Source organism: Schistocerca piceifrons, chromosome 1 (genome assembly GCF_021461385.2).
Source record: "Schistocerca piceifrons isolate TAMUIC-IGC-003096 chromosome 1, iqSchPice1.1, whole genome shotgun sequence".
In the NCBI taxonomy this organism is placed as follows: domain Eukaryota; kingdom Metazoa; phylum Arthropoda; class Insecta; order Orthoptera; family Acrididae; genus Schistocerca; species Schistocerca piceifrons.
Window position 1 is genome coordinate 117,310,478 of NC_060138.1, and position 20,831 is coordinate 117,331,308.

The 20,831-nt window shown below is 43.5% G+C and overlaps 1 protein-coding gene across 2 annotated transcripts in view; it reads right to left on the reverse strand.

Annotated features, from left to right (window-relative positions):
* The window catches only part of LOC124796513 (bromodomain-containing protein DDB_G0280777-like), a 73,588-nt gene that overhangs the window by 20,720 nt on the left and 32,037 nt on the right, over nt 1–20,831 (reverse strand). The window contains exon 2 of one of the 2 annotated variants that reach the window (XM_047260704.1): nt 17,465–17,659. In XM_047260704.1, coding sequence (XP_047116660.1) covers nt 17,465–17,659 — 195 coding nt within the window. The remainder of the gene's footprint in view (nt 1–17,464; nt 17,660–20,831) is intronic. The other variant, XM_047260705.1, reaches the window with a different exon arrangement.

Below are 20,831 nucleotides of genomic sequence, written 5' to 3' on the forward strand. Positions count from 1 at the left end.
TTTTCCTTCAAGCATTCCGTATCTGTTCGCTGGAGTCACAGCTCGTCGCTGAAGCGTTCACCTTTAAAGGCAAGATTAATCTCGGGAACAGAAAAGTTTGCGACGGGCAGGTCTGGGAAACAGGGTGGATGTTCGATCGCTCAGAAGTTAGTCTGAAACCTGATACTTCTACCTGGCCAGAAGTCTATTATGGTATGTTGTGTGCGGTTAAAAGACAGAGTAATCGTGTCAAATAGTATACACACACACAAACACACAAGAAGTCGTTACACATAACGTGAGAAGGGGATATTCGTCTTCTGAGAAGATACTAAGGCATCTTATGTTGTTTTGTCTCTGTGCGAAATGTAAACCTTTTTTTGTCAAATGACAGTTTTTTGCAGTATAGTTGTATCAGTGATGCTTTGACAACTTATACTTAAATAATTCCTCTACAATTTCGTCACTGAATGTCGAAGAGTTGTAACGGCGTCTTTAGTTTTTCTAAGCTTTCTCACATACACCTGAAAAACGTCTATTTTTCGTTTCTCACACGATTAACTTAACAAGTGATTACGGACGATTTAGTTGATTAAACTCAAGCCATTAGCAGATTTTTTAATTGAAATAGAAATGTTTTATGATGAGATCTAACAGCAGAAGCAAATGAGTAACAGTACTGCACGCTAAAAGACGGTTAATTCACTATCCGTATACGTAACACAGTTTTCAAAGTAAAGGTGACACATTTCTCATATTTAAGTAGAGATAAAATGCGACAATTTATGATCATGAGGTTTGTGAAAGCGGAGAGAAAGAGTACTGCTAACGCTTTTGATTTCGCACAGTTGCAGAACGCTCCTGAACGTTGTACAGTACGAACCTACACTGGCCTTTATCAGAACTAGAATAGATACACAGGTAAAGGATCGTTATTATATTTTGCCAATTCTACACACAGAGGAATCAATACATATTATGAAAATTAATGTATGTATGCGTGTTTCACATCTCCTCCTAAACAAATGGACCGACTTCAACCAAACTGGGTAGACATAGTTCTCATCGTCCGGCAACAATCGCCGTATGGATAAAAACCAACTACACTACTGGCCATTAAAATTGCTACACAACGAAGATGACGTGCTACAGACGCGAAATTTAACCGACAGGAAGAAGATGTTGTGATATGCAAATGATTAGCTTTTCAGAGCATTCTCACAACGTGCTGACATGAGGAAAGTTTCCAACCGATTCCTCATACACAAACAGCAGTTGACCGGCGTTGCCTGGTGAAACGTTGTTGAGATGCCTCGTGTAAAGAGGACAAATGCGTACCATCACGTTTCCGACTTTGATAAATGTCGGATTGTAGCCTATCGCGATTGTGGTTTACCGTATCGCGACATTGCTGCTCGCGTTGGTCGAGATCCAATGACTGTTAGCAGAATATGGAGTCGGTGGGTTCAGGAGGCTAATACGGAACGCCGTGCTGGATCCCAACGGCCTCGTATCACTAGCAGTCTAGATGACAGGCATCTTATCCGCATGGCTGTAACGGATCGTGGAGCCACAACTCGATCCCTGAGTGAACAGATGGGACGTTTGCAAGACAACAACCATGTGCAAGAACAGTTGGACGACGTTTGCAGCAGCATGGACTATCAGCTCGGAGACCATGGTTACGGTTACCCTTGACGCTGCATCACAGACAGGAGCGCCTGCGATGGTGTACTCAACCTGTGTGCACGAATGGCAAAACGTCATATTTTCGGATGAATCCAGGTTCTGTTTACAGCATCATGATGGTCGCATCCGTGTTTGGCGACATCGCGGTGAACGCACATTGCAAGCGTGTATTCGTCATCGCCATACTGCCATATCACCTGGCGTGATGGTATGGGGTGCGATTGGTTACACGTCTCGGTCACCTCTTGTTCGCACTGACGGCAATTCGAACAGTGGACGTTACATGTGTTACTGCTCGTGGCTCTACCCTTTATTCGACCCCTGCGAAACCATACAATTCAGGAGGATAATGCACGACCGCATGTTGCAGGTCCTGTACGGGCCTTTCGGGATACAGAAATTGTTCGACTGCGGCCCTGGCCAGCACATTATCTCTCACCAATTGAAAACGTCTGGTCAATGGTAGCCGAGCAACTGGCTCATCAGAATACGCCAGTCACTACTCACGATGAACTGTGGTATCGTATTATAACCGCATGGGCAGCTGTACCTGTACACGCCATCCAAGTTCTGTTTGACTCAATGGCCAGGCGTATCAAGGCCGTTATTATGACCAGAGGTGGTTGTTCTGCGTACTGATCTCTCAGGATTTATGCACCCAAATTGCGTGAAAATGTAATATGTCAGTTCTAGCATAATATATTTGTCTACTGAATACCTGTTTAGCATCTACAATTCTTCTTGGTGTAACAATTTTAATTGCCAGTAGTGTACATACATACCCAAAGGAACTTTGCGTCGTAATCAATGTGTATTATAAAAGTAAGTGTACAACGTAGCCGCCGCTAAAGCTCAGAAACGGGTCCCACTACGACCAAAGGAGTTATATTGTGTGGTAGCCCCCTATGCCCCACCCATGAAGAAGGTTCCCGTGTTTACCTGAAGGAGCCTGCTTCTGAAGATATAAGTTCTGGCACGTTTCGCCCACTAGAAATTTCCAGAATATTCCAGAGCATTCGAGAATATTCGAGAACATTCGGGACTATTCCAGAGAATTCCACAACATTCCAGAATGTTCCACAATGATGTGGGATGTTTTTGAATGTCAGGAATTAATCTTGAACATTCGGGAAGATTCCAGAATGTTCGGGAGTAACTCGGAACATCTCAGATCATTGTGGAATAATGAGGAATGCTGTGGAACATTGTGGACCACTCGAAGCCTTTTTAGTGAGCTCTGTAACTCGCCACTTGTGGCGCTAACCATTAGTAGGAGTATATAAAATAAGACTCGTAGTTGGTCCGATTATCAGTTTCTTATCAGTGACGAAGGGAGGAACCGAAAAAGTAGTGCAGTGAGTGAATAAAAACAAACAGTGAAACGTGAATAGTCAATGTGATACAGTGACTGAATATAAATTGAAAATAAAATGTGAAGTGTGTAAAGTGTACATAGTTTAGCTAAAAAAGTAGATTTGATTTATATTTCAGACAATACCCAAACGTAAAAGAGGAGATCTTGCTTTTCCGGAAGCAAAACGGGAAAACAAAACGATCAACGGAAAAAGCGAAACGGACGAAGAGCGCAAAGCACATTTCAGTTCCTAACGAAAGACAATGAGCACTGTGAGAAGCAGAGAAACCGAAGAACAACGAAATTAACGGACTGAAGAATCAAGAATTGCGCCACAGTCCTATAATAAAACACTGCGAACTCAAGTCAGCCAAAATATCACCCTACGAGAGGAACGGACGACGACAAGTAAACAGTACAGCCTAACAAATGGAGCATTCCACTACAGCCCGAACGCGTCGTAATCTAGAGAATGGATAACATCTGCCCAATTCGCAACGCGAAAAAAATCAGTAGAGAAAAAAAACAGGATTCTGCCTCATGAATGAAAAAATTCGGTTACCAGTACTGGAATTACCTTCGCAGGAACTTTTACATTACATGACCGGGGAAACTCGCGAGTCAAAACACTTTCTTCAAAATATAAAATCATACTACTCCTGCTTCCAAATGACTTCTTTCGGTGTCACTTCGATCAACACTAACAGAGATGAGATCGATTATGTTTTTTTTTTTTTTTTCATTCTACGACAAATCTATCACAACTGTAGCGGGACTTTGAATTTCGCCATGCTACACTCGTCCCTCAGATATAAATTATACCGTCGCAGCGGTATGAGCGCTCGATGGCAGAGAAAATACTAAAATTGTAACTCTTGTTTTGTTTTCTATCCGTCTTTTGTCTCTCGGGAGCGGAAGCTTAATGCAGACGTAAAAAACTTATTAGCTAGTCTTGATCTGATTAAGACGAAAAAACTTATTAATGTATAGACATATTGTGGAAGTTGTTATGAAATTCGGAGGATGGAAGTGGCAACGTAAAATAAATTTAATTCAGTGTCAAGATGATTTTGATTTGTATTAATTAGTGATTCGTAGACGATTGCAAGATTTCGGAGCAGACTTTTCACGCAGAAATGAAGTAAGAGATTTTTGAAGACCTGGACGCCGCACGAAAGAAGACATGTTAACATGGCAAAGGATGAGCTCTTATCTACGCCATTTCCCCCTGTCAGTTACATTTTGTTATTCTCTGTTCTTTTTCAAATAATTTTTGTAGTGGAAATTGGTTTGACTTTTGTTCAGAAACGCCACAAGGACCACCCCAACAATAGCTTTTCCGAATCACGAAGTCCGATAACTTTTCTGTTAATACGAAGTTCCACTTGCATTTCATTCTTTCCCTTTTTCACGGCCATTAACGATTTTTAAAACCCACTTTTTATTCACTATTTCTTCCCACATTTTCAACCATTTCTTTTCTTCTCTTTTTCTTTTTTATTAACCACTACACAACATTACTACCACTACCCAACGAAGACCATGAATTTCTACAAGTATGTTTAATCGGAAATGAATTTGTACATCATATGATGTACAAATATCAGTGGACTGAGACCAGAAGTAGTCCAAGATGTACAGAGGATCTTACTCTAATACAATAAACCATTTCACGTATTCGAAACAGCACTAGGCCGAATGATTTCTGATGACTGTAAAGTTATAATTCGAGTCGACAGGAGACTACCTGGAGAACACGAATGTCGATTTAATGCACATCAGATACACAAAGTCGCCATCGTAATTGTGGACAGTGACAACAGAAACGAAGACATAATTGTGCGACGAAGAAGAGAAGGACTACAAGGCTTTGCACTGACACACTGTTCATATGATGTCCTTTAGTATCATTAATATTTCTGCACGGAGACGACGGATACCATTATAATGTAAAACGTATCAAACCTGAAACAGGCTTACCGCTTGATGATCAGAGACAATGAAACATACAATCACAGTCTCAACACTCGTCGTTTATTCCAGCGATTCCCGGTAGATATGTAAGCAAAAACAGAAGTGGAACGGATCAGAGGAAACTACGCACGAAAGAATACATCCACCTTCGAGACGCAATCATGAATGAAGGAAGCATTAACAACATTGGAAGAATGGCAATCTTACTCTCATCATACATAGGAAGTTCAAGACATATGCACGAATACACTCGAGATGCCATGACCTACATAAGAAAATATGGACGACCTGACCTCTTCATAACATTCACATTCAACACGTCGTGGCCAGAAATCAAGAAACTACTAAGATTCGGACAAGCCCCCATGCATCGACACGACACAACAGCCCGAGTTTCCGGACAAACACAAGTCATGACAGCCTACCACATCTTTGGAAACGTTAGATGTCGGATGTACTCTATCAAATGACAAAAACGCAGACTGCCTCACTTCCACAATCTCATGTGGCTGCAAGACAGAATCCATCCCACGGATAACGACAAAACCATCCAAGATTAATTACCCAATCCACAACAATATCCGTAACTGTACGACAGAGTAGTGAAAAACATGATTCACGAAACATGCGAGATATTAAACTCCAATTCACCGTGTGTGATTGATGGAAGATGAACAAAAAATACCTAAAACCATAGCTGGCCGTAGGAATGCAAGAGTTGATCATGATGATCTTAAAGGCAGATCAGCCGGCTGTTGTGATCGAGCGGTTGTAGGCGCTACAGTCTAAACCGCGCGGCCGCTACGGTCGCAGGTTCGAATCCTGCCTCGGGCACTGATGTGTGTGATGTCCTTAGGTTAGTTAGGTTTAAGTATTTCTAAGTTCTAGGGGACTGATGACCTCAGCAGTTAAGTCCCACAGTGACCACACACAAACCGGTGTTATTGACCATCCCAAACACGGTAACTTCACAGAAAAAATACGAATACTAGGCCGCGATGAACTGGAAATAGATAATCAATGGGTAGCACCACTGCTCTCCAAAATGTTCCAGGCACACGTAAACGTAGAATACTGCAGTTTAGCGAAATCCATCAAATATGTTTTAAGTATGTGAAGAAAGGCCGTGAGATGGCAGTATTTCAAATAGCCAAAGACAGCAAACTGTTATAATGACGACGAACGATTCGTCGCCAATGTTGACTGGTGGCCAATGCTAAATAGAAATATATAAATGCCAGTAGGTTTGTAAGTAACGTCGATAAGGTGCTGGCGGCATGGTCTGGATCTGCAACGACTAAAATAATTACAAGTCGTTGGTAAAAAGTATTATATATTGTACTTAACTGGTTGTACAGGATTATTCTGGGCTGCATACATATAATTATAAACAGATAGCTATTGAGGCCTCAGCTAGGCCATACGTTACTAAGGCCTTGTTAGAGGTTGCTTCCTATCAGCTGAAGGCTATGCTACTTTACAACTTGACGTCCCGAGTGGCCGAGAGCTCGCTAGAAACTTTATAGAAGCCGCGGAGCGGCGCTGGTCGCGACTCGTGGGTCCAACGATACTAACACGGGCTGCGGTCGATAACTGTAACCCATAACAAGTGTGGTATCGAACATTGATACCACACATACAAAAAAAAAACAAACGACGAGATCCTGACGTACCAAATGGAAAGATACATCAACAGTAACGAAGCAGCGTGGCAACTTTCGGTTTTCTGATACACGAACGTGCAACATCTAGCAGTTCGTTTGTAGAATGGACAGAGTTTACCTCACAGAAATCACCGGCAGAAAAATTACAAGCGAACCACATCAGAACACAACATTAACAGCTTTTTACCAATTGTGCCAAATGGACCCATTCGCGTAAACGTTGCTATATGTCGGCGTCCCAACCTATTACACGAAGAACAAAACAAGAAAAATTTTTAAACGAAGAAAACAAGGATTTCCTGTAGAAGATCATAAGTAATCATGGAAACTGGTGCACTTGGCCGAGTATATACGGTACATCCGAACAAAACCGAATGTTTCTGACTCCGTATGTTGCTACACGAAATACAAGGACCAACAAGTGCCACAGATCTCAAGACTGTTAACGGTTACCTTTACCAGACGTAGAGAGAAGCATTCCAACGCTTAGGTCTACTGGAAAGTGACAACCACCGGAAATTAACGCTACAAAAAGTCTCACTCACAGCTTCAGCTGAACAAATGAGAGACTTAATCGCCATAATTCTAACAACATGTAACCCATCGAATTCAAAACAGCTATAGCACTTTTTCAAAGAGAGTATGAGTGATCACATACTGTACCAAATCCGACAAGCAAATCCCGAACTGACTGTCGAATTTAACGACGACATCTTCAGCGGAATATTCATTCTCCTAGAAGATAAATGTTCAGCAATAAACAACTCGATCTTAGTACAACTTGAGATGCACCACGAAAAGATGGTATCAGTGCACTAAGCTTCGAAATTACAAAGGAAAAAAGTTACAACAACTGTAAGTAGGCTGTTTAGGTTTTTATGTTGGTAACGGCACGTAGCGTTCTGTATGAAAATCTCTGGCTGTGCTGTGGGCAGTCTGTGGCTGGTTTGCATTGTTGGAATATTTGATATTGTAGTGTTGGGCAGTTGGATGTGAACAGCGCGTAGCGTTGCGCAGTTGGAGGTGAGCCGCCAGCAGTAGTGGATGTGGAGAGAGAGATGGCAGAATTTTGAGAACGGACGATCTGGACGTGTGTCCATCAGAAAGAGTAAATTTGTAATACTGGATATCATGAACTGATCTCTATCAAAATCTTTCATTTGCTAGCTATGCCTATCAGTAGTTAGTGCCTTCAGTAGTTAGAATCTTTTATTTAGCTGGTAGTATTGGCGCTCGCTGTATTGCAGTAGTTCGAGTAACGAAGATTTTTGTGAGAAGTGATTCATGACAGGTACAGGTTATTGTTAGTCAGGGCCATTCTTTTGTAGGCATTATTGAAAGTCAGATTGCGTTGCGCTTAAAATATTGTGTGTCAGTTTAGTGTTGATCAGAATATGTAAAGTTTTGCTCAGCTGTTTGAAAATCAAATAACGTAGAGGTTTACCAGCACAGTAATTTATAATTTTCCGAAGGTGATGTTTCACAACGAATTACTTCAATACATTGCTCACAATAAACCACTCCCCAAGGACAATCAAAAGGAAATTTACAATGTTATCATGGACCGTATCAACAACAGTGTGGGAATTATTTACTTGGTCGCACAAACTGGCACAGGGAAAACCTAATTAATCTATTGCTGGCGGAAATACGTGCTAAACAGCATATTGCATTTTCACTGGCATCGTACTGCATTGCAGCCACACTTATGGAAGGTGGACGAACTGCCCATTCCGCACTACAACTACCGTTGAATGTAGCCGAAGAACAAATCACGGTATGTAAAATCTCAAGATCGTCTGGACGGGGTGAACTTCTAAAGCAAGATAAAATTATCTTCTGGGACGAATGCACAATGGCAGATGAGAAATCGCTCGAAGCCATGGACAGAACATTACAAGACTCGCGAGCAAGCTTTGAAGTGATGGGTTTAGCCTCACTCATACTGTTAGGACATTTTCCATAAACACTTCCAGAGCTATCCTGAAGTCAACACCAGAAGACGAAGTCAATATATGTTTAAAAAAATCACGTCTCTGGCCACACATACAAATAGTGCGTCTAACAGAAAAATGGCATTTGAACTATCGAAAGACGAGACAACAGCACATTTTGCTCAACAGCTAGTACAGACGGGCGAAGGCACATATCCTACTGACCAGACGGCCGGTCTCTCTAAACTCAAAAGTGATTTCTGCGACGTAGCCACTGCTGAAAACGAACTCACCGACCAAATTTATGCAGACGTTGTTCAAAACTGCACCAGTCAGGACTGGCTATTTGAAAGGACTATTTTGGCAGCTAAAATAATATTGTCGACGATATTAACTTTAATATTCAAAATAAAATTCCCGGTGCAGGGAGAATATATTAGGTCTACAACTTTGCTTCCGCCGTTTTGCAGTAGATGGCATTAGTGGAAAGTAGTGGCGCAAGTCGTAGGTCTTGAGTGCCATACAGTAAGCCTAGGCATTTGGAAACATAGCGCCATCAAAATAGTCAATTTTTATTGCATCTTAAAGTTATTCTCGGCTGAATATGTCAACTTACGAGCCCAATTCTCGTCATCTGCGGGTTGTTTTTATTTTCTGATTTGATATGAAGAAATCTGCTGCTGAGGCTCATGAAAAGCCGGGAAAGACCTATGACGAGACGCCTGTTAGTGACAGAACTTTGCAGAAAATGGTTTCCATGCTTCAAGAACGGTGATTTTGACGTTGAAGACCAGCCTAATTGTGAAAGAGACAAGGCTTTCGATGCTACTGCAACCGACGGGAACAATCACAAGAAATCGTTATCGAAAGCAATTGATGTGTTTGAGCCGAGCACTGAAAGTGATAGACATGAATAGGCGATTTTGCAGCATGACAGTGCTCGACCCCATGTCGCAAAACCCGCCAAAACACGCCTGGAAACGTTGAATTGGGAAGCACTACACCACCCGCCGTATTCTGCAGACATTGCTCACTTTGATTACCAGCTGTTTAGTTCAATGGCACACAACCTGGCTGCCCAGCGCTTCCTGTCATATAAACAATTGCAAAATTGGATCGATGCATGGATCTTCTCGAAAGACACGCAGTTCTTCCGGTGCTGGATTCGTATGATGCCCGAAAGATGGGAGAAATCAGTGGCCAGCGATGACCAATACTTTGAAACTTCAATTTCTGGTAAGATGCTTACAATAAAGCCTCGAACTTTGAGGGAAAACGGCGGGAGCAAAGTTGTAGCCCCAGTAGAAATCGATCGACACGATGGAAACGACGAAGAAAGTGTGAACTTCCCTACAGAATTTCTAAACACTACCAGGAGTGCTATTACGCTGCCTTTGGATTAAAATTGAATACCACTCAGAAATCTCAAGTCACCTAAACGGTGTAATGGAACAAGGATTATTGTCAAACAGCCATCGAATAACATCATCAAAGCCGAAATTATGACTGGAAAGTACAAATGACGCAGACTAATAATCCCCAGAATACCACTGATTTCTACTGAACTGCCATTCGAATTTAAAAAGCAGCAATTTCCAGTCAAGTTAACCTACAGTTTTACAGTTAACAAAGCGAAGGGGAAAACCTTAAAAAATTGCAACATCAACCTCAAAGACTCCTTCTCTCAACTATACGTAAATTCGGAGAACTGCTGTACATATGCCCCGGATAACAAATTGAAAAATGTTGTTTATAAACAAGCATTATAAATAATTAGAATATGTTTTCAATAATTTTTTTTACCCCTTATACCTTAAAATTTATCCTTTTATTCCATCTACCACATAATCTCATATCACTCTCTGAGCGAAGCCGGGTGCTTCAGCTAATATGAAAATAAATAGTTGACAATTTAGTCACTCACGTTCGCCTATGATGAAACTATTTTTTTTTTCAAAAGAGTGACGGAATAAGGATAAATGCGGGAATAAAAAAAGTGATAAGGATAAGCTAGTACCAATATTCTGTCAAAACTTTGGAAGAAAAGGCCTTAGAAAAAGTCATGTCTTTTCGGTACTTACGAAGTAACAGAAAACTGAAGGTGTGCAGAGAAACTACATTTGGTTCACAAATGTTGACAAAAAATAAAAATAAAAATAAATAGAACTGAGGATTTAGCCAAGAGTTTTGTCTGGAGAATGCTGTTGTATGGTTGTGAATCAAAACAATGGAAGAGAGGGAAACTGCTTGAATGCTTTTGATATGTGGGTGTGGTGAAAAATGCCTACAATGAGTGAAATCAATTGAAAAATGATGAATGAAGCTTTTCGCAGTTGTGAGACGTAGGAATTAGGGAAAGATGTGGGTAGGGCCTAATCAGTTACCGTTGGTTGCACAGAAAACACATACACTTTATTTAAAAAAAATACTCTCAATCATTTTAAAGAGATGCCAAGTTACGAATGGCATCAACGCGAGGCACACGCAGCTCAAATAGAAGAGGAAAAAACGGTAGTGGAATTTATGGTGACGAAGGTCGAAAAATTGGAGAGTAAATTCATAATGGGTACGAAAAAGTAATATTGTTACCTTACCTGTGGCATATATTGCAATGAAATAGCTTGCAACAAACCTATCGAATGAAAGACTGGTGTGACAGTGGCCTAGCGTGGGACTGCATGGGAATGTGAGGGCAGGTGTTCTCGCTGTGAAGGTTTCGGTCGACCACGTCTGACCACAGCTGGGAAGGATCGCAATATTGTGCTCGAAGTACATCGTAGCCCCTTCACATTTGCGCCTGTCGTCCCGCAACAAGAAACAGACTCCACGTATCAACCCACACCAGTAGTCAGAGACTAGGTGCAGCCGGACTAGGGAATTACCAAGGTCCGTAAAAAAATAAGGTTGAGCAGTAAGCGTTCTGTCCTGCCATTGGCTGAGGCTGTGACGTCACGAAGGAACCGCCGCTGCTTCTGAACAGCGATACAAGACGCAGTCCGCGCATTTAAGCGAAGTATTTGTGAAATGTTTCAGTTTCTACAGAAATAGTAAAAGGTAAATTGTTATTCTGCTATTTCTAGAAAGTTACTGCTATATTCTGTAACTTGTCCAGCTTTTAAACAGACACTGCTGAGTGCTGACTTTAATAAAATCAAGCGTCTATAGATCAAACTATACAAAAAGAAGTGCAAAGTACAGTCTGTTTTGCAGTTCTCTACGAAGTAAACGTTCGAAATGAGCATTCGATTTTCTAACTTTGGCTCTGGGAAAAGTGTTAACTTGTAGACAAGCTCTATGTAACGCTCATTTATATTCTGTTTACATCATGTCTACAAAAACACTTTCATTTTCACTCAAGAAATTATGCAATTGCCTTATTTGTAGGAAGCATTTGAATTACCTACCTGAACTGACACACACACACACACACACACACAAACACACACACACACACACACACGCACACGCATACAAACATTCTTAATTTTCTCACACCTCAAACCTTGGCTTATATTTTTATCAAGGTGGCTGTATAATGTTTGCCCTAGTTGTTAAAATAATAGTATAAAAGAGCATTGAATCAAAAAAAGTGCTGCAAAATACGATTTACAGGAAATAGTGGTAAATTAACTTACCGAGACCGCCGTTCAGCAAAGTTGGTATGTAGTGTGGGAAACAATAAGCCAATCCTTGACACTGTCAGTGTAGAGTCTTGCTTGTTGTGAAACACACAGTCAGAGGACCTTCACTTCTATCACTAAGTTTATATATTATTTAACTTTCACAAATAATGTTTATTTTCATTCTAAAGCGATGACAAATACCACTTCCTTGCTTTCCGTTGCTGAGCGGCAACTGCTTTCTTCGACTTGTCCTTTGCAGACAGCCAACGCAGTCGGATAAAGGTTCTCGTCCTAGCATAAATCTTAATGACTTCTGGATGAATAGTGGGGAATCGCTCGGTAAGTATAGCACACAGGTTCTTGATGACACCAGTTTCCCTGGACAAACTGTCGTGTCCATGGATCTGGGCAAAAATTAACTCAAATCTGCTAATTGTTTCGAGCCACGTTTCTGAAGGCACAAGCAAACCCCCACGAGAAACCATGCCCAGCCATCCTCTCGATGTCTCCTCAGGCAGTGTCAGTAACTCTCCAGTGGGTGTGGCCAGTGATCTGTCATACTGTCTGCATCGATAAGCTACATATCCAGCAAGATATTTAAATCCTTCAGTGCTGCAATCAGAAGCCAGTGACATTGGAGGCACATCGGATTCTCCTACTCCAAAATCTAAGTCTTCTATCTCCTTCTCTCCTTCAACCATTGGCAACGCCTCAGACATATCAGGCAGGATATTGCCAAAAACAGTTGCAGTCACGAATCTTCCTTCTTCATCTGGCTCAACAGACGATGCATTTGAAAGTGGAATATCATGAGCGTTTGCTCCCAACAACAACAGTCTTATTCGGCTCTTTACTTCGACTGGCGATGGGTGATCATAAAAACGTCCAAGGCCTCTTATAAGAGAAAAAAAGTTCTCCAAGCAGTCTTGATTTAATCTTGCTGTAAGAATATATTCAATATTATAAACAGCTAAGTCACTGAACAGACCCAAAAGTGACCGAACAGTTTTCAAAAATCCTTTCTGGAAGGGTAGGAGATGTTTTGAGTTGCCAACACGCATCTTCTCACAACACTTCGAAAATTTACGTAGGCACTGTTCTTGGGCTTGAAAATTGACACCAAATCCACAAGCTAGTGATTTATTACTTTCTTTTGTCCTTGAATTAAGTACATTGAAAGTCTCATCCACCATCTGTATGAAATCACTGGCGTGTCCTTCTTCAGGCATCAAATACCGAATCGCCTGTGCAGTTGTATTTGATAGCAGCTGAGCTGCTAAGCGTACTCGCTGTCGCTCTCTGCCCTTCACTATAATGTGTTGCTGAGATAACTTGGGACATATTTTCATCTCGCCACTGTCCAGAACTAACAGTTTCTCGAACACAGTTTTTGTCACAGCCTTGTTTTCCAACATTATTCCTTGATCCAGCAAGTGGTTCCTTAAGAGTTTGAGCAAATGGGGAACGTCAGCAAACATCCACACACGTCTCAGAGAATCACACGGGTGTGGAAAACAAGTATTTTCATGAGTAATGCCAAGCTCCTTCCAGACAGAACTATTCTTTGCACCCATGTCTGCTACTGCAGCCACAACATTGTAGCAAATGCTGGCCAGGGAAACAATTACTTCGTTCAAGAGTGCTGCTGTCATCTGAACGTCAATATTGAAATAGATAGGTTGCTTCCACGTTGCAAACAAGCCTCGGACCATGACAACAAGGACATTACTGTGAGGTCCAAGAATCCTGTCATCTTGCTGATCGTAACAAATTCTACTGTCAATGTTCATTTCATCAAATGACAAAACGCAAATACGTTCCCTGTCAGTCAGTGTTGCAGCCTGCATTTTCATCATCACTAAAACATCCTTCAAAATTCCTGGTTGGCAACTGAAACTGCGATTAATCCAAGAACGCAAGGTTGACACTGCAGGTAGAGGATATCCGAGTTTTTCTCTGAGGAAATTGTAACTCTTCTGCGACAGAGCACGTAAAGTAATAGACTTACAAATGTCCTCTCTGCCCCATCGAACCCGTTTTGAACCATGCAACAAGCTTCTAATTTGATTGGGTGAAAATATTTTGCCCAGTATTTGATTAGTTTCACGAGACACAAGTTCCTTTTTATTAAATTCTTCTTCGTGCAGACGTCGTTTCATTGAGGACAGCTGACCTCTAAGATATTTATTACGTGCTCGCAATTTCATGCACATGTTCCTTAGATGAGCATTCCTCCTCTGTAGTGACGCTACAGAATTCTGTAAAGTGACTTTATGTGGATCACTACAAAGAACTTCATCTGTAAATGTATACTTGTCAACATTCCTCTTCAATGGTGAGAGCTTCTTTAAAGTCTCTAGGCTTCTTCTACGAATTTCACGTTTGTTAAAACGTTCTTTCCTTTCTTCTATTGCAATCGGTGTGTTATCACTGACGTTACTACCACAAGGCAAATTGCAAGACGGATACGCATCACTCTTAAGGATCAGTTTCCGCGGTAAATTTAACAGCTCTGAACGTAAGTCCCGGATATAATCCGTTTCCTTGAAATGACGAGAGCATATTCTAGCGTTCCCTACGTTCACAGGATCTTTCCTAAAGCATTTTGAAAGCCAAACCTTTTGCAGACTTTCATCACGTGGGAAACAATGCAACACTATTTCAGTCCCTTTTGTATTGCGATTGTGAGAGTTACAGCCAACAACAGCACAACCTGGCATTGCTTCCACACACTCTAATACTTCGGACAAACACTCACTGCACAAAGATAACCAAACGGAAACGACAACACGCACGAAACACAACACGAACGAACCACGGCAACACAAAGCTCAGACGTACACTTCGCGCGCGCCAAGAGCTGTTCCTTAGTGACGTCATGCGCAGAACGTCAGAAATGGGTTTGCTTCTGCGCAGCAGTTACTGCTCCCTCGTGGGAATTACTGTCCCAAGCGTAGTTTACCGTTAACGCCACAAAACAAATGGTTGCGTGACTGGGATGTACGGACTGCTGATGGATAAAAACTAAAAGCAAACTTCTCCCGAACAGGCCATGAAGGCCCAGAGGTACAGACCGGCCACCGTGTCGTCCTCAGCCCACAGGCGTCACTGGATGCGGATATGGAGGGCCATGTGGTCAGCACACCGCTCTCCCGGACGTTTGTCAGATTCCGAGACCGGAGCCGCTACTTCTCAAGCAAGTAGCTCCTCAGTTTGCCTCACAAGGGCTGAGTGCACCCCGCTTGCCAACAGCGCTCGGCAGACCAGATGGTCACCCATCCAAGTGCTACCCAAGCCCGACAGCGCTTAGCTCCGGTGATCTGACAGGAGCTGGTGTTACCACTGCGGCGAGGCTGTTGGCCTGCTGATGGATGGTGTCGTGTTATGTTGAGTGGTGAACCGCAGTTCTGTATTAACGCGGATGATGTCCATCGGCAAGCATGACGTCGACGTGGGAAGACGTTTCGCATTTTTTAATTGTTCTGAAGAGGAACAGCTGTGTTACTTCGGGTGTCATAGTACGGGGAGCCATCGGGTAAGGCTTCACAACACGTCTGGTAGTGATTAAGGGAACTGACACTACGTCAAAGACATTCTGTCCCCTCATGTAATACCTCTCATAACGTGTCATTTTTCAACAGGACATTGCTCGATCACGCACGGCACATGTCTGTATGAAGTGTCTGGTGCTGAAGTGTTACCGTGGGCAGAAAGTTCCCAAGCGTATTCCCTGATACAACATATTGAAACGGTACAGTACTTTACGCTCCATAAGCAGCAGGTTTCGCTGCTTGTTCGCACCGGGAAATAGAAACGGAGGCGGCTCCGCCGCCAATTTTATTGCACGACGCGGCCGGCCGCGGGTGCAACAGAACCCATGTGGACGGGTGGAAATAAATGTGTCAGGCTTCATAATACGTATTTATATGTGTCGTGTATTATGCATTTCTCGTACGTGAATGGGAATCCGCACATGAACTTCCCTATTCCCCCTCACACCTTTCCATAAAGCGTGGCCAAATCTTATTTTGGAAGTAGTTCTGTAGTATAATAGTGCCAACGTTACTCCTGACTAGGGGATCAGAGAGACAGCACAGGCAGGTAAAAGTCAAAGACCTTCCAGTGTCACAAGATTTGGGGTGGAGAGGTTGGTCACGGCCAAGTGGTTCGACCATCCCCTCCACCGGGACCCAGGAAGACCTCCGGGTGCCCACCATATTCTGGGAGTGTTACAGAAGACGGGTAAGTGAGCAGACATGCCCTCAGTGCGTCTGTATCAATGTTCACGCATGGAAGAGAGGTATTTGAATATTTGTACTAATTCTTTTATTTCCAGCTTCGGATTGTGTAAGGAAATGAATGTGCTCGTTTAACCCCTGTGTTAATGTATCTGGTCCCTAATTTGCCCGTTATCCTCCTCACATAGTGGATGTCCTATGTAAAATATTGGGAGACTTTGGTGGTATACGTTTGGCCAACGCAATTCCGTCTTACCCGCGGAAATCTGCGTGCAGATTAGTATATAATATACCCGAGCTATAAGTTGTAAAATTGTAATATCTCTAAACTGAAACAATTGTTGCAATCGCTGTAAAGTCGAGTGATAATGTTTAAAATAAATAGGTAATCAACTGTCATCAATCTTTAACATACCTTAAAAATCACAAAGAAGTCAAGTTAAAGGAATTTATTTAAAATAAAAGATATAGAATGCAGGGACGCACACATCAGCGTTTGAGCCCTCCAGCCCCTTGCCTAGTATCGTACAGAAAGGGCACGCTCTGTAGGTAGCGCTCTCAAGCTCCCCTCCGCACTTATCCGTTGCGGAATTTCCATTCAGGGCTTGACGACATCAACTTTCATCTGGCGTCCCTAGGCAAGGAGGTTTGACGGTAATCTTTCAAGATTTGGGATGAGCTCGCATATCATCTTCGTCCCAGTACCCCAGCACCCCAGAATTCAACGGTCAGTTACAACAGTTGTTGGGCATTTTACCTCAGAAGAGGCTACGACGGCTGTAGGACAACCTCCCCAATAGAATTGCTGCGTGCATCCAGGTCAAGTGGGTGCCAGGTCATACTGATTAGTGCCCATATTCTGTCAAGTTCTGTGTAAACTTCATACCAGTTGGTCATTACTGAAGTAACATCACACATTCTGTCAACCTTTGATGTTTCACTTCGTTTCCTCCTTCCCTTCTGACTGCTTAATTTTTTTTTAGTCAAGCAGTGTAAATAAGACACGTACCTGCGCATACGTCCTCTGCGCGGCGAAGAGGCTGCCGAGCGTGGGGTTGGCTGCAGTGGCGGCCGCCGGCGCGGGTACGGACTGGACGTGGCTGAAGCCGGGCCCAGATATGGAGAGCTGCAGCCCGTTGAACGGCACCTGCTGGCTCCACACGCAGCCCGCCAGCCACGTCGCCACCAGTGCTACCACCACCTGCTGCAGACACAACGAAACCCCGTTGCTCACCAGCTACACACTAGGAACAACTCGTTTTCATACGAAATTTAAATGCCTTTGTTATTAAGAAGTACAATGCAATATTCCTTCGGACGTGTATGCATATCTGAAGGATCCTTAATAACTCAGGCACTGCTATTTCGTATTCATTCAATACCTTCCTGGACGGGAATATACACTCGTGCTCATAAATTAAGGATAATGCTGATACATTGTGAAACAACGCTCTGGTGGGCGGTTTGCAGGTTTAAATCACCTCGGGGTGTGACTATGCGGTGCATTTGACCTGCGGTCGTCACAAGGTGGCGCTGGCAGCAGTCCACATACGCAGAGGTGTGCTGGTGCATGTCAGTTTACGGTGCAGCGAGTACGTGTGCAGACGTTTTAAGACGTGCTAATGGTGACAGTGTGTTTAAAATGGCTCAAAGAACACGTATTGTTGACTTATGAGAGGTAGAATAAATACTAGGGCGACTAGAGGCTGGTCAAACACAGCAGGTCGTAGCACGGGCCCTCCGTGTGCCACAAAGTGTGATCTCAAGATTATGGCAACGATTCAAGCAGATACGAAACGTGTCCAGGCGCTACAGTGCGGGACTTCCACAGTGTACACCACAAGAAGACCGAGATCTCACCATCAGTGAACGCAGACGTCCACCGAGTACTGCAGGTAGCGTTGCTCGGGACCTTACCAGAGCCCCTGGAACAGTTGTCTCCAGACACACAATGTACAGACGACTGAACGGACGTGGTTTATTCTTCCGGAGACCTGCAAGGTGCATTCCACTGACCCCTGGTCACAGGAGAGCCCATAAAGCCTGGTGTCAAGAACACAGTACATGGTCATCGGAACAGTGGTCCCAGGTTATGTTCATGGACAAGTACAGGTATAGTCTGAACAGTGATTCTCACCGGCCTTTCATCTGGCGTGAACCAGGAACCAGATACCAACCCCTTAATGTCCTTCAAAGGGACCTGTATGGAGGTCGTGATTTGATGGTGTGGGGTGGGATTATGACTGGCGCACGTACACCTCTGCATGTCTTTGACAGAGGAACTGTAACACGTCAGGTGGATCTGGACGTCATTTTTCACCAGTATGTCCGCCTTTTCAGGGGTGCAGTGGGTCCCACCTTCCCCTGATGGATGATAAGCACGGCTCCACCGAGATGCCATCGTGGAGGAGTACCTTGAAACAGAAGATATCAGGCGAATGGAGTGTCCTGTCTGTTCTCCAGACCTAAACCCCATCGAGCACGTCTGGGATGCTCTCGGTCGACGTATTGTGGCACGCCTTCAAACTCCTACGACACTTCAGGAGCTGCAACAGGCACTGGTGCAAGAATGAGAGGCTATACCCCAGCTACTCGACCACCTGATACAGAGTGTGCCAACCTGTCGTGCGGCCTGTGTACGCGTGTATGGTGATCATATCCCATATTGATGTCGGGGTACATGTGCAGGAAACAGTGGAGATTTGTAGCACATGTGTTTCGGGATGGCTTTCTCAACTTATCACCAATACTGTGGATTTACAGATCTGTGTCATGTGTGTTCTCTGTGTGCCTATGATATTAGCGCCAGTTTTGTGTAGTACCACGTTGTGTGGCGCCACATTCTGCAATTATCCGTAATTTATGAACATTAGTGTAGATATTGTGTGAGTGGAGGTTGTGACACATGGACGAAGACATAGGGAATTTTGGGTCTAGCCATGATTAGTGCACGGATAGTGGAAAAAAGTTGGAAATTTGTGGAAAGGTCTTATGGGACTTCTTAGATCATCGGTCATTAAGCGTAAACACTACATAATCTAACTTAAACTAACTTACGCTATGGACAACACACACTCCCATGCCCCAAGGAGGACTCGAACCCCCTACAGGACGAAACGCACGGACACGGATAGCGGAATGGACCGCTCGTGTAAAGCGGGAAATCGGGGTTCGAGTCCTCTTAGTCCAACATACAGCCGAATGGTGGTTCATATTCGCAGTTAGAGTGCATTTCCGGTGTACCTTGTCTTCATTCGTTCTACAACAATACGGGCAAGGATGAAAGTAATTGTCACCAGATGTATTATTGTCAAATAACATAGCTGGGCTACACTTGGATCAGACATAGAAAGAACTGCTACAGAGTCGTAAAGAAAATAACTGACATATCCAGAGCGACAATGATTCAACTACAATAATTACACTGAAGGCACCACGATTTACGGTAGTCCTCTAGACATTACAATACCGTATGTGATCACCACGTGGAGCAATGAGTACCCTTAAACGTAATGCCATGCCGGCGACAAGGTGGGTGAGGTGGACAACTACTGAATGGTCGACGGTGGATGTAAACGTAAGGCAATACCTCTTCCAACGCATCTCACACTTGCTCGACAGTACTGAAGTCAAGGGATCCTGCAGGCAAGTCCATTCGCCAAATAGCCTCTTGTTCCAAGATGTCCTCTACCTTGCACCGTTCAATGTATTCTCGCGTTGTCACCAGAAACTACGCATGAAACGACACACATGGGAAAGTCAGTACGCCCATGCGACGTATGCTTTTCACAACATAACACCTGGACGACCAAAAAGATAACGTTCAGCGATGTTCCTGGGTGTATTACGTGCATCGACCTTTCGCCATGTGAGAGTACGTCTACAATCACTAGACTGAATCTGGTCTCACCCGAGGAGAAAACGCGACCCCACTCCTCACTCTATGCTGCTGGCACCATCGCAGACAGTGTCGCTGACGTGTGGGTGTCAACAGAATACAGCGTACTGGTCGTCAGGAAAAGACACGGCGCGCATGTAGTTGCCGTGCCACTGTGAAGCGTGAGACTGCGTGCGTAGCAGTCCAGTTAAATATGATTGCAATAGCACTCGCTGCCTGACGTTGGTCCTTTACTACCTGATACGCAATATAGGAGTCATCCGCTGTTGAACTTAACAGTTCCTTCAGACAGCAGTGCCTGTGGTTCGGAACGCTCCCTATGCACGGGAAACAGTGCTGTTAGCAATACCAAACTCCTGGGCAGCATTCGTCACACTTAGTTCCTCGTCCTTCTTCCAGTTTCCCGATAATTATTCGACGTTTGAAGTCAGCCAGATATTGTCTCCGGGCCACAGTGCACCGTAACTGCTCACTGATT